This window comes from Schistocerca serialis, chromosome 6 (genome assembly GCF_023864345.2).
Source record: "Schistocerca serialis cubense isolate TAMUIC-IGC-003099 chromosome 6, iqSchSeri2.2, whole genome shotgun sequence".
NCBI lineage: Eukaryota > Metazoa > Arthropoda > Insecta > Orthoptera > Acrididae > Schistocerca > Schistocerca serialis.
The window spans coordinates 695,756,286-695,771,537 of NC_064643.1; the positions used below are offsets into that span (position 1 = coordinate 695,756,286).

General features: G+C 40.7%; 1 protein-coding gene across 3 annotated transcripts in view; it reads right to left on the reverse strand.

The window, feature by feature from the left end:
• The window catches only part of LOC126483791 (endoplasmic reticulum metallopeptidase 1-like), a 237,637-nt gene that overhangs the window by 100,910 nt on the left and 121,475 nt on the right, over positions 1 to 15,252 (reverse strand). For all 3 annotated transcript variants that reach the window (XM_050106960.1, XM_050106958.1, XM_050106959.1), the window contains one exon: positions 9,199 to 9,434. In XM_050106960.1, the coding sequence (XP_049962917.1) occupies positions 9,199 to 9,434 (236 nt within the window). The remainder of the gene's footprint in view (positions 1 to 9,198; positions 9,435 to 15,252) is intronic.

The following is a 15,252-nucleotide window of genomic DNA, read 5'->3' on the forward strand; positions in this document are numbered from 1 at the left end:
TTTGCAGAGGACAGGTTAGGGTCATGTTGTAGGGACCTGAGAAGTGGTTGTGAAGCAATGCTGGATGTGAGGAATATTTGGAAGGCTTGTAAGGGATGATTCTGAGATAGTGGTGGTGTGCCAAGATTGGATCATGATCAGAACTGTTCAGGGCAGGGTTCAATGTCAGGTTTGCTGTTGAAAAGGTTTTGAGATTGGGTTGCGAAGTGATACTGCCAGTTGATGTTACATGTGAAGGAAAGTAGGTCCTTCACCAAACCAGTATCATTAAATGCAGGTTTAGGGGATGAGAAAGAAAGTCTTTCCTTCTCATCTGCCCAGTAAGTCTCCCCTGACCTCGGGAGACTTGGCCTCTCCAGTCCTCCTCCTTCACCCCTCTTCCTTTCCCTTCAACTTTTCTGGCAGGATGAGGAGCGACTGGCTCTGAAATCATAAAAAGTTAAACCTTGTTATGTGCGTGTTCTCCTGCCACCATTTGGTGAGCAGACTTTTACCAATCCATTTATATTATACGCACACTCTGCAAGCCACTGTATGGAGCATGGTGGAGGGTATCCTGTACCACTAATAATCATTTCCTTTTCTGTTCCACTCGCAACAAGGGCGAGGGAAAAACAAGTACCTGTAAGCCTCTGTAAAAGCCCTAATCTCTCTAATCTTTTCTTCAAGGTCCTTACTTGAAATTTACATTAGCGGCAGTAGAAGCATTCTGGAGTCAGCCTCAAATGGCAGTTCTCTAAACTCTCTCAATAGTGCTCTTCGAAAAGAATGTCACCTTTCCTCCAGTGATTTCCACTTGAGCTCCCGTAGCACCTCCGTAATACTTGCACATTGTTTGAACCTACTGGTAACAAATCGAGCAGCCCACCTCTGAAATGATCCAATGTCTTCCTTTAATCTGACCTGGTGTAGATCCCAAACACTTGAGCAGTATTCAAGAGTAAGTTGCACTAGTGTTATATATGAAGTCTCCTTTATAGATGAACCACGCTTTCGTAAAATTCTCCCAATAACCTAAGTCGGCCATTCACCTTCCCTATTACAGACATTACATGCTCATTCAATTTCATATTGCTTTGCAATGTTACACGTAGATCTTAATTGATGTGGCTGTATCAAGCAGCACACTACTTATACTGTATTCAAACATTATGGGTTTGTTTTTCCTTCTCATCTGCATTAACTATTTTTCTACATTTAGGGCTAGCTGCCATTCATTACACTAACAAGAAATTTTGCCTCAGTCATATTGTATCCTCCTAAAGTCACTCAATGACACCTTCTCCTACAACACAGCATGATCGGCAAGCAGCCACCAGCCACAGACTGTTGCTTATCTTGTCTGCCAGACCATTTATGTATATAGAAAATAACAGCAGTCCTATCATACTACCATGAGTCCTCACTGTCAAGGGCAACATACCGAGTTCTGTTACCTAAGAAGTCTTTGAACCATTCACCTGCCTGGAAAACTATTCTGTATGCTTCTATCTTCGTTAACAGTTGACAGTGTAGCCCCATGTCAAATGCTTTATGGAAAACTAGGAATATGGAATCCATCTGTTGCCCCTTCATCCATGGTTCCTAGGATCTCATGTGAGAAGTGGGCAAGCTGAGTTTTGCATGAGTGATTCTTTCTAAAACCATGCTGATTTGTGGACAGAAACTTTTCTCTCTCAAGGAAATTTATTATAATCAAAATGAGAATATGTTCAAGGATTCTGCAGCAAACTGATGTTAGAGATACTGGTCTGTTATTTTTGCTACTTCTCATTATTTTCATCTTTCTTCAGTTTATTGTCAATCCATACTCTGTACTCATTAGACTGTTCATTCCATTAAACAGCTCCCATAATTCTTCTTCAGTTTCACTGAAGGTAGCAATGTCATCAGCAAATCTTATCATAGATAGCATTTCATCCTGAATTTTGACCCCACTCTTGAACCATTATTTTATTTCCATCACTGTTTTCAATGTATAGAGTGAGTAGTAGAGGTAAAAGACTGCATCACAGTACCCTTTTAAATCCAATCACTTGGTCTTCCTGTCTTAGTGTTCCCTCTTAGTTCCTGCACATATTGTCTATTAGCTCCCTTTCCCTATAGCTTACCCCGTATTTTTCTCAATATTTCAAACAACATTTTACATTGTCTAATGCCTTTTCCAGATCAAAAATTCCTATGAGCTTTTCTTGATTTTTTTCTTTGCTCTTGCTTCCAGTATCAATCACAATGTCAGAACTGCCTCTCTGGTGCATTTACCTTTTTTAAAGCCAAACTGGTTGTCATCTAATAGATCTCCTTTCCTTTTCCATTCTTCTATACATTATTCTTGTCGCTAACTTGAATGTAGGAGCTGTTAAGCTGACTACACAATAATTCTTGCACTTGTTGGCTCTTGCTATCTTTGGAATTATGTGGATGATGTTCTTCCAAAAGTATGATGGGATATTGCCAGTCTCATACATACTAAACACCAATGTGAACAGTCATTTTGTTGCTACTTCCTCCAATGATTTTATAAATTACAATGGAATGTTAGCCATCCCTTCTGCCTTACTTGATCTTAAGTCTTAGAAAGTTGTTTTAAATTCCGATTTTAGTACTGGATCCCCAACCTCTTTCCTGTCGACAACTGTTTCCTTCCTCTTCTATCACTTTATCACATGAATCCTCCACCTTGTAGAGGCCATCAATGTATTTTTTTTCCATCTATCCACTCTCTCCTTAGAACTTAACAGTGGAACTCCCATTGCACTCTTAATGTTACTGATCTTGTTTTTAATTTCACTGAAGATTGCTTTGACATTTCTATATGCTCAGTCAGTCCTTCTTTTACAGTTTCTTCAGATTTTTTGTGTAGCCATTTCACCTTAGCTTCCTCGCACTTCTTATTTATTCCATTCCTAAGTTGACTTGTATTTCTGTACTTCTGAATTTCCCTGGACATTTTTGTACTTTTTTTTTTTGTCAATAAACTGAAGTATTTCTTCTGTTAGCTAGGGTTTCTTTCCAAATTCTGTTTAGAGACATCAATTCTTCTCCAACTCAACTACCTATTTTACAGACAAGAGAACGAACAGACAAGGATGTTGAGTAGGGTTGGGTTGGGTTGATTTGGGGGAGGAGACCAAACAGTGAGGTCATTGGTCTCATTGGATTAGTGAAGGATGGGGAAGGAAGTCGGCCGTGCCCTGTCAAAGGAACCACCCTGCCATTTGCCTGAAGCGATTTAGGGATATCACAGAAAACCTAAATCAGGATGGCTGGACACAGGATTGAACCGTTGTCCTCCTGAATGCGAGTCCAGTGTGCTAACCACTGCACCACCTCACTCGGTGTGTTGAGTAGGTTTGATAGGTTGTAGAAAATAATGTGGAAGGGGTGGGGACAGTACTTGTCATTTCAGGGCACAACAAGGGGTAGTTGACATTGCAGCAGAGAATGTGATTCTGTTGCTCCAGTCTTGCTTGGTACTGAGTCACAAGATGAATTCTCCTTTGGGGCCAGTCAGTGGCTATGTGAAGGATGGTAAGTGACAGGGGAGATAAGGCATAGGAGATTTGTTACTGTGCTGAGTAATTATAGTTTATAAAGACCTCAGTGAGACCCTAATCATATTTTAAGTGGGACTGCTTGTCACTGCAGATGTGACGACCATGGATTGTTAGGCTACAGCGAAGGTTCTTTTTGATGTGGAATGGGTGGGAGATGTTGAAATTGAAGTGTATGTTGATGGTTGGAAACATGACGTGGACAAAGGTGCTGATGGAACCATGTGTGAGATGGAGGTTGACATTGAGTAAAGTGGTGTGTTGAGCTTACAGGGACCCTGTGATGTGAATGGGGGAGTAGGTTGAGGTTCTGAAGTCTGTGCAGATAAAGTGTACTCAACCTTAGTCCAGATCATGAAGGTGTCATCAGTGAATCTGAACCAGATAAGGGATTTGGGATTCTGTGTGGCTAGGAAGGATTCCTCCTGATGGCCCATGAAAAAGTTGGCATAGGACGGTGCCATTCAGGTACCTATGATTTTATCCTAGGTTGGTTTGTAGGTGATGAAGGAGAAGTAATTTTGAGTGACGATATAATTGGTCATGGTGACCAGGAAGGAGGTTGCAGGTTAAGTGTGTGTCGGGTGTTGTAAAAGATAGCGCTCAATGGCAGCAGTGCAGTGGGCACTGGAGATGTTAGTATGGAGTGGGATGGCATGACACTGATGGTCAGGGTGCCTTCTGGTAAAGGGACCAGAACTGTAGAGAGTCAAGAGTCACTAGGGGAAATGGTTAATGAGTTAATGTATTAGGAGGGTAGAGGTAATACGCTGAAGATGTTGGCCCGCAATGACAGTGATTCTCTCTGTGGGAGCGAAGTGTCTACACACAACGGGGTGTCCTGATGGTTGGGTTTATGTATTTTAGGAAGCATGACAAATGTGGCAGTGCAGGGATTAATGGGGTTGTAGAGGGATACAGACTCAAGGGAGAAGTTCTAGGATGTATCTAGGAATTTAAAGAGGAACTCAGATCACGCTGGTTTTTTGGAATGGAGCCAGTGTGGAAAGGATTGTTTTTGGACCTATCTGACAGCTGATGAAGCCCATCAGTGAGTTAATCATGGTTCTTAACCACAGATGTGTAGTCTTTGTCAGCAAGTAAGATTATAAAGTTGTGATCAGTTTTTAGGTACAATAAGCAATGAGTGAACCAACAGCTGTATTTTCATCTCCGATTTATTCCATAGGCAACTGGTTTTAGCATTTGATTATGTCATCATCAGGCCCTCTATGGTAACATAGTGGCCGAGCTTATATGCCAGACAAAATATCATGCAATAGCAAACAAGTACACTGGTGCACTTTTGCGCAATGTTTTGTCTGACCACATAGGCTCAGCCACTGATATTGGCTACTGTCTTATCATACTACCTAGCAAGAATGGATGTACTGAAATCAATTTTTAGGTGGAGGATTGTTATTCTTTCTGCAGATGAGGGATTCGTTTGCATGTTGAGGGATGTGGGGAATGATGGTGAGGCAGTGTTTGAGGCTAGGAAATTCTGAAAAATTATCAGGAGATGATTCCAGGGAAGTGGGGGTGTATCACAATTATGCAGAGGAGCAGCTTGATTGAGGCAGACTCCAATACTGGTTTTGGATTGGGTGGCAAAAATGTGTTTGCACTGTAGGGACTGGAGATGGTCTAGGTATAGCATCTTTGATTAGTAATAAAAACATCCTCGGTCCTGGGTTCAAAACATACCACTGCTTAAATTTGGAATAAAAATCATCAGCAATGATGGCCAAAGACTTCCCGCATAAATAATCACCCTTGCTCTGCTAATGGCCTTGTCAAAGAGGGCGGAGGAGCTGACAGAGGTTCAGGGCACTCTCTTGCCCTTGAAGTGGGGAAACTGTTCCTAAAAGGCAGAAGAATCAGCAGTGATCAGTGGTGTGAGGATGCAGAAAGCAATGGAAACCACTGCATTAAAGAAACGTAATGTGTATCCATAGGGCATGTGGCCCGTAATTGCAAAAATATCATGATGACCTGTCCATTGGCAAAATATTCCACAGTCTAGTCCCCCATTCAGATCTCTGGGAGGGGACTGCAAAGAGGGAGTTGACCATTAAAAGCAGTCTGAATAACTAACGAAAGGGTAACAGTCTAAGAGCTGGGGCATGGAATGCCGTAAGTTTAAACATGGTACGGAAGCTAGAAAATGTGGAAAGGAAAATGCTCAGTCTTAGTCTAAATATATAGTGGAGATTAGTGAGGTGAAATGGAAAGAAGAAAAGGATTTCTGGTCAGACAACTATAGGGGAATGCAGAACTAGGATTCATTGTGAATAGAAAGGTAGAATGGAAAGAAGACAAGGATTTCTGGTCAGAAAATTATAGGGTAATGTGGAGAGGTAATGTAGAGAGGGAGCTACTGTGAAAAATTCAGTGAGACGATGTTCTCATCAGAATCAGTATCAAACCAACACCGACAACTGTAGTTCAGATATTCATTCTGACATAGCAAGCAGAAGATGAAGAGATAGTGAAGGCATTTGAAGATACTGAACAAGTAATTCAGTTTGTAAAGGGAGATGAACAATAGGCATGAGGTATTGAGTGTGGTTGTAGGGGGAAGGAGTAGAAGAAGGGTTCTGGGCTAATATGGGCTTCGTAGTAGGAATGAGAGAGGAGGAAGACTAATTGAGTTCTTCAGTAAATTTCAACTTGTAATAGCAAATACTCTGTTCAAGTACCACAAGAGGAATGTTTCCAGAATGAGATTTTCACTCTGCAGCGGAGTGTGCGCTGATATGAAACTTCCTGGCAGGTTAAAACTGTGTGCCCAACCGAGATTCGAACTCAGGACCTTTGCCTTTCGCGGGCAAGTGCTCTACCATCTGAGCTACCGAAGCACGACTCATGCCTGGTACTCACAGCTTTACTTGTGCCAGTACCTCGTCTCCTACCTTCCAAACTTTACAGAAGCTCTCCTGCGAACCTTGCAGAACTAGCACTCCTGGAAATACGGATACTGCGGAGACATGGCTTATCCACAGCCTGGGGGATGTTTCCAGAATGAGATTTTCACTCTGCAGTGGAATGTGCACTGATATGAAGCTTCCTGGCAGATTAAAACTGTGTGCCTGACCGAGATTCGAACTCGGGACCTTTGCCTTTCGCGGGCAAGTGCTCTACCATCTGAGCTACCGAAGCACGACTCACGCCCGGTATTCACAGCTTTACTTCTGCCAGTACCTCGTCTCCAACCTTCCGCAATATCCTTTCTTTCAGGAGTGCTAGTTCTGCAAGGTTCGCAGGAGAGCTTCTGTAAAGTTTGGAAGGTAGGAGACGAGGTACTGGCAGAAGTAAAGCTGTGAGTACCGGGCGTGAGTCGTGCTTCGGTAGCTCAGATGGTAGAGCACTTGCCCGCGAAAAGCAAAGGTCCCGAGTTTGAGTCTCGGTCGGGCACACAGTTTTAATCTGCCAGGAAGTTTCACCACAAGAGGAAGAGGTATACTTGGAAAAGGTCGGATGGTATAGGAAGATTTCGCATTTGGAGGAGAAAGTTGGTGACTGAAATTTCATGAGAAGATTCTGCCACAATGAAAAACACCTGTTTTATGTCCAGTCCATAACCTGTATCATTTCAGTGACATTCTCTCCCCTATTTCGCAATATTACAAAACATGCTGCCCTTCTTTGAACTTTTTCGATGTACTCCGAAAATTTAGGCTGCAATAGTTGGGTTACATCATTGACAGAGTACATCAAAATGCCCTGAAATGAGAAATGTCCTGCCCACTATCCTTCCCACCCATCCCACAGTGGTATTCCGCTGTCCACCGAACCTACACAGTATACTCGTCCTTCCTTAAACAATTCCAGCTCCCAATTCCTTATCTCACGGCTCATACGACTGTAATAGACCAAGATTCAAGACCTGTACCATACATCCTCCCACCACCACCTACTCCAGTCCGGTCACTAACATCACCTATCCCACCAAAGGCAGGGCTACTTGTGAAACCAGTCTGTCATCTACAAGCTAAGCTGCAACCACTGTGCTGCATACTATGTAGGCATGACAACCAACAAGCTGTCTGTGCAGACTCGTGGCCTATGACAAACTGTGGCCAAGAACCAAGTGGACCACCCTGTTGCTGAACACGCTGCCAATGACTGCTTCACAGCCTGTGCCATATGAATCCTTCCCGTCAACACCAGCTTTTCTGAATTGCGCAGGTGGGAACTGTCCCTGCAATACATCCTACATTCCCGTATCCCTGCTGGTCTCAACCTTTTAGTCACTGTCCTCAACCATCCAGCCCCTTCCCTGTTCCCATTCCAGAACTACACAGCCATAATTCCACCACCACACTCAGTCTTTTTATTTCTCTCCTTTTCTGCTATTTCCCATCCCCCCACCTCTGCCCTGCCCTCTGTCTAACCTGCAGCATTTCACTGTCCGCCATCCCCGCCACACATCTGTCCCCCTCCCTCCCACAGCCTCCTCCTCATCCCCACCTAGTCGCCACTCCCATCATGCACTTGTGCTGCTGCTCACAGTGTGGTTTCAGTTGCCTGAGACTGCACCTGTCTGTGTGAGTTGTGTTTGCATGAGCATGTATGCTTGTGTGTATGTGTGTGTATTGTTGACGAAGGCCTTAATGACCAAAAGCTTTAACTGCGAAAGTCTTTTTGTTGTGCCTATCTGCGACTGAGCATCTCCACTATTTGGTGAGTGGCAACTTTCCTTCTCATAATATTGTAAAGGACAAGCAATGAAATACATAAATAGAATATTAACTTGTAGCATGTTTACTGGCAGGATACTGCATGTTGAACACAGACTGTTTATTTTTGAGAGTATTCATTCTCACTGACAACTCTGTGGTCATTGATCAATAAAAAATACTGAATAAAATTATATAACAACAAAAATAATGAATTATTGATGATATAATGTAAATGGATTGATAAAAAAATCTACTCACCATGCGACGGCAGGTGAACACACACACACACACACACACACACACACACACACACACACACACACACACAACTTTTAAAAGCTTTTGGAGCCAGTGGTTCTTTCTTCTAGCAGAAGAGTTGAAGGGGAAGGAAGAGGGGTGAAGGAAAAGGACTGGAGAGGTTTAGGGAAAGGGGTATATTTCCGAAAAGTCTGGGTGACTTTTGTGAACTATACCCCCTCTCCCTAAACCTCTCCAGTCCTTTTCCTTCACCTCTCTTTCTTCCCCTTCAACTCTTCTGCCAGAAGGAAGACCCACTGGCTCCGAAAGCTTGTAAAAGTTAAATAGATTTTTCATCTATCCAGTTACATTATGTTGACTAAAATTAAAGTTAGATTGTAGTTTATTTTGTTTGGGGATTTGAAATGCACTTCCCCGCTGGGTCGTAATTACTAAAAAGACTGTTATAGCTGTGGTGGTGGTGTTGGTGTTGGTGTTGGTGTTGGTGGTGGTGGTGGTGGTGGTGGAGATTTACAAGGCAGAAAGAATGGAAAAACATGTATATCAATCACTTATTACAGAATGGAGTTAGATATTATACTACTGACTTACAAAGTATGCCATAGGCTGGACAACAAGAAGTTACATTAGAGCTATTCCTTTAACATGTAAGACCATCCTTACTCAATATTCTGTTTATTGAACTTCACTGTGATACATACCTTGAAACCAATACGTGCTTCATTAACGATTAGTGGAAGAAACATGCAGCAGACAAGAACTGGGCAGTAGTAAATAAAGAATATTATGTAAGGACTAGAGTACCAGCTCATACTCTTTCCACAAGCATCCAGCAATGAAGCTATGGCAGCAACAGCACAGCCTGATAAAATCCACCCTACGAATGGTACAAGTGCTGCCAACAGTATCTGTTTCAGTAGCTGCTTTCGATTCAGTCCTGTAAAATTAACATGCAATTTGAATAAATATAATAAGATCCGATACTTCCTGAAACATTAAAACCATATATCTGAGTGGAACCCAAACCCGTACCCATACCCATACATTTTGTGAGTTACATTCTTAGTGACTGAGCTATTCAGGAGTGGCTCATGACCTGCCTCCACATCCTCAATTCTGTCAGTTGCACTCACCTGCTTTTCAGACTCCACAAAAATTGTCCTGTATGCCTTATCAGATTTGCTCTCCTGGGAAAAATCTCTAATAATTTTATACATATCTTATATTTTGAAATCCCTGGATAGTCCTCTTTTTCCTTTCACTTATAAGCAACGGTGTAGTATCTGAGTTGTAAGTTAGCTTGTTTTGAATTTCTGCACATAAAGTGAATCAAATTCTGGGTCACTTCTCTGTTTCTGGCACAGCTATTTTTCATTATCATTGTTCTGGGTAGATTTATTTTTCTTTTCTTTTTTTCCTTTTTCTTTTCATCCCACACTTACAGTACCTTCATATCTTGAAGGCAAGGGACATTTGGTGGCGAAAGCAACAACTGCAACAGTATCAGATAGTTCTCGTTATAAATTTGTGTGTTTGATAAGCTGCCAACTTCTGCTTTTTCGCACAGGCAATACAATTGTTGTTAGGAAAGTTCAGCAACACAAACCAATTAAATTTACTCTTTGGAGTACTTTGCACTACACTGCCTGCCTTTCTTCAATCTCTTTGAAAGTTAACAGTTTTCTCAACTGAATTTTGTGTCTGATACAAAAAAGCAATACTGACAGAGAGGGGAGCAGCAGAGGTGCAAATCTCACTTGCATCAGGTTAAATTATTCACCTCTGTAAACACGACAAGTAGCCTATCAAAACAGAAAGTAAAGACAAAAACGTAACTCTTTCCAACAGAGAGCAGAAGTACAGTACAGCAAGCAATGCCACCAAAAATGAGTATGTAGTTTCGATCTTTCCAAACTCGAATGAGGTGGCACAGTGGCTAACATACTGGATTTGCAGCTGGAAGACGACCGAGCAAATTCCTGTCCAGCTATCCAGAGACAGGTTGTCTAGAGTTTCCCTTAATCACTTAAGGCAAATATCAAGATGATTCCTTTCAAAAGGATGTAGCTGATTTTCTTCCTCATAATTCTGTACAACGAGCTTATGCTGCTCCTCTTATGGCCATGGTCATTACATCCTAATGTTCCTTACTTCCTTAATCTTTACACACTTCTTGTCCTTCTGAAGAAGGGAAGCATAACCAAAACAAGAACAAAAATGTGGATGAGCTATACAATCTACAAGGAATTAGTCACTTAGAGTATAGGTTCTATGAACCATGAAAACGATAATTGGTAATTAGAAAAAATAATGAGAAGAAAATATTAATCAATGACAGGCACAAATCAAAAGGTAACAGTGAAAAATGAAAGAATGAAATGAAGTAGAATAACTCCAAATAATATAATGAAGAAAACAAAGAAAGAAGGAAGGAAGAGAAGGGAAAATGGATGAGACAACCAGTGGAGGAACACAGGGGGAAATGGGAAATAAATTAGAAAGAAAAATAATAAAAAGGAGAACAGCACAGACGATGGAAGGACAGCACATGTTAATATAAATGAAGACCAGAATAATGGGAGAAATCTAGCACTTTCTCATTATTTCTTCACTGGAGTTTTTATGTAGATGGCCAAAGTAGTACTGTTGCTACACTGTAAAGGATATTCTACAAACATATGTGAAGGTCATATAGCACGTGACAGGGCACAATAAATCATTAATGCATTGATTCTGGTAGAGCTTCTGACCCAGTTCCAAAAAAGCTGTACTATCAGTCCTTGTGGAGTAAGGTACTGATCCTATTCTTGTTAGTATACAGAAAAACATGTACAGCTTCCATCAGACTTCAACACAATAGTGTGAAATTCAGAACTGAAAGATGATCAGCCAAGAAATTACATATCGCCACAACTATTCTCAACAGTCCTAGAAGTACTCTTCATGTGTTTAAACTGAGAAAACAAAAAAGAATACATATTATCCGAACATGTCTCAATGACATTTGTTTTGCTTATGACAGTGTAGACCTACTGCTTGCCACTATTACGGGTGAATTTCAACAACAAATGGAAGAACCTACAAGAAAAAGTTTTCAAGCAGGCTTGAAACTCAATTATAATAAGACTACAATAACTTCCAACATAACTGGTACACATTAACAATAAAGTCATACAATCAATTGATAAGCTTTTGCATTTGGGTCAGTTAAGGAGAACTACTGGAAAGACAAGAAAAGAAAGAAACACAAGGGTAAAACTGGCTTGGAGTGCTTCAGTGAAACTAAGTAGGATTATCTGAACTAAGCTTCCAATGTGACTGAGAACAAAAGTTTAAAATCACTTTATATTACCACTTTTGACTTGTCAAAGAGAGACAAGGATTTTAATACAAAAACATTCAAAAACTGAGGGCTGCTCAGCAAGTATGGAGACATGCATGCTTGATATTACTGAAATAGACAGGAAAACAAAACAGGTATAATTACAGCACTTCATCTAAGTATTCACATATTTACAGAATGAGAAGGTGCACTAATTGGTAAACTGCAGCTGAATAAAATAACTAGAAATGTAGATTTTCTTGAAGCAGCAGCTTTCCTGTGTAAAGAGTGAAGCATTTATGTTGTGGCATTAAAAAATAAATAAACAAAGAAAAGTAAGTGCAACTTATTAATACCACATAAAAACAGTATCCAATACTGACTGTAGTTAGTCTAGTATATAAGCAACACTTGTTACTCTAAATTGATATACCTCATAACTTTTTTCAAATCACGGGAGGATCTTCTCCCTATTGGCTGGACAATAATGATGAAATACATACGTAGTACTAGTTGTCGGTAGAAGAACACGCACTGCGCTAGAACAGTGAAGACTTCCATTTTTGCTTCAGCACTATAATCATCCAGGCATTCCCCCCATACCCAGAGTTACTGTTTATTCTCTTGCTCTAGTCAGTTCTTTCTTTCTTCCTTGCTATTTCTTTTTTATTCCTTTCTTTCATTTTTTTATCTGTACTCATCACCAGCCCTCTCATTTCTATACTACTTGAACTCAGGTATTTCAATAGCACAATTTATTTTGAACAAAGCTATATGTCTTCATAACAGGAAAATTTCCCAAAATTATTTTGTTCTCTATCACCCATAACCAACATCTAGATTTCTGAAGACAATTTTAAATAGTTCAGGTCCATTACAACAATTTATGACATAAAAGACTGTATGAACAAAACACACTGATGGAAAAAAATTGCAACATCAAGAAGGAGTTGTAGAACACAAACAAAAGTTGGTAGGCACATTTTTACTTCTGAAAGATAATGTCTATTCAAATTTCATGTCATTCGCATAAGATTGACGCTAGTAGTGCCACTATGAGGATGGAAATCAGGTTTGCTTTAAACACACACTGTAACAGTCATGAGCAATATATTGTACACGGTGAGTTGTTGTTAGTCAAGAGTGCCTTTAAGGCAACCAAGATGCCATCATCAATGCCTCACCGAGTTTGAATGAGGTCATGTAATACGGTTACAAGAAGCTCGATGTTCCTTCTGCGATATTGCAGGAAGACTTGACAGGAATGTAGCCACTGTACACGATTGCTGGCAGTGGTGGCCACGAGAATGGACGGTAGCAAGAATACTGTGCTCCAGATGGCAACATGGCACTAACAAGAGGGAAGATCCCAGTGTTCATTGTATGACTCTGGTGCATCATACTGCACCTGCAGCAGCAATCTGAGCAGCAGTTAGCTTCACAGTGATACAATGAACTGTTACAAACTGATTACTTCAAGGACAGCTCTCAACCAGACACCCTGCAGTGTGCATTTCACTGACCCCCAACCACTGCCATTTGCGATTTCAGTGACGTCAACCGAGAGCTCATTGAAGGGCAGCATTGAGGTCTGTTGAGTCTTTTGACAGAAGCTGGTTTGCCTCGGTGCCAGTGATGGCCGTGTATTGGTTAGAATGAGACCAGCTGAGGGCCTGCAACCAACCTGTCTGCTTGCTAGACACACTGGACCTACACCTGGAGTTATGGTCTGAGGTACAATTTTGTATGACAGCAGGACCACTCTCATGGTTATCCCACACATCCCAACTGTAAATTTGCACATCAATCTGGTAATTTGACCTGTTGTGCTGCCATTCATGAACCCATCATTGCAGGGAGTGTTTTCCAGCAGGATACTGCTTGCCCATATGCCACAACTACAAAGCGTCAACATGGCCCTTTGCCTGCTCTATCAGTAAACCTGTCTACAGTCAGCACATAATGGACATCATCAGATGACAGCTCCAGCATCAACCACAAACAGCATTAACTGTCCCTGTAGTGACTGACCGAGTGCTACAGGAACGGAACTCCATCCCACAAACTGACATCCAGCACCTGTACAACACAGATACATGCACATCTGCATGCTTGCATTCACCATTCTGGTGGTTACATTGATAATTAATATACCAGCATTTCGCATTTTCAGTTGTTTACCTCACACTTGCAATAACCCATGATCTCGCAATGTTAATCACATAAATATGTTACCTAGACAAATGTATTCCCAAAATTTCATTACTCTACATTAATTATTTTCTGGTGTATGTACACATATATAAACACTAATGTCCAGCTTATGCTGTAATTGGATGGATAAAAAGTCTACTGACCAAGCAGCGGCAAGAGAATACATGTATAAAAGTTAAAGAAATGTGCAAACTTTTGCAGCCAGTGGCTCCTACTGGCAGAAGGTTTGAAGGAGAAGGGTCTTTCCTTTTCATTCTGTCCAACAAGTCTCCCCTGACCTGGGGTTCAGGGCAACTTTTCTGTAAACCTCCCCATTTTCTAAACCTTGCCAGCCCTTTTCCTTCATCCCTCTTCCTACCTCTCCAACCCTTTTGCCAGAAGAAGTAGCCATTGGCTCCAATAGCTTGCACACTTCCTTAACTTTAATATGTGCATTCTCTTGATGCCACTTGGTGAGTACATTTTTTTCATCTATCCAGTTATATTATATTTTCCTAAATTGATTAGTTTCATGGCTACAACATTTGAATTAGGAATTTAAATGACTGCCCTCAATGTCACTTGTTACAAAAGATAAAATGACCAGCAAAGAATAAAGAAAGTACTACACAAAATATGTTTGAATGTGGAACATCACTCTTGAATTCCTAATGACAGGTTTATCTACACATTAATTTTCATATGCCATAACTAATTCAACTGTGCTATTTTGAATACTATCAAAAATTATCTTATACTCAACTTAACCAAGTTAGTAAAATCTCTAGAAATCACAGTATTAGGTGAAACAGAAAGAATAAATAAAAATATAACATGTGCACTCCTAAAAGCCATCAAATTCATAAATAAGTTAATTTTTGAAACAGTTTCAGATGAGGAAAACAAATTGGAAATGCCTGAGAGTTATGTAATAAAAATCCAACAAGGAGACCAGACTGCAAAGACCTACAAAATACGAGTTTATGAAAAAAAGGGGGTACAACACCTTAAGCGTATATTATTGCAGTGAAAGAAATTGCCGAACTGAGGTAATATTACAAAAAATTCACTATTCCATGAGTGATAAATGAGATATAAGACCACTGAGGTATAAGACTTCTGCTTTATGGCATGTGAAACGTGAAAGAGTTCAAGAAAGAACTGAGACATTACGAAAGTGCTGTCAAGTGATTGCTGAAACGAAAAATAATAATTAAAATTACAGGGATGAAAATTTCAA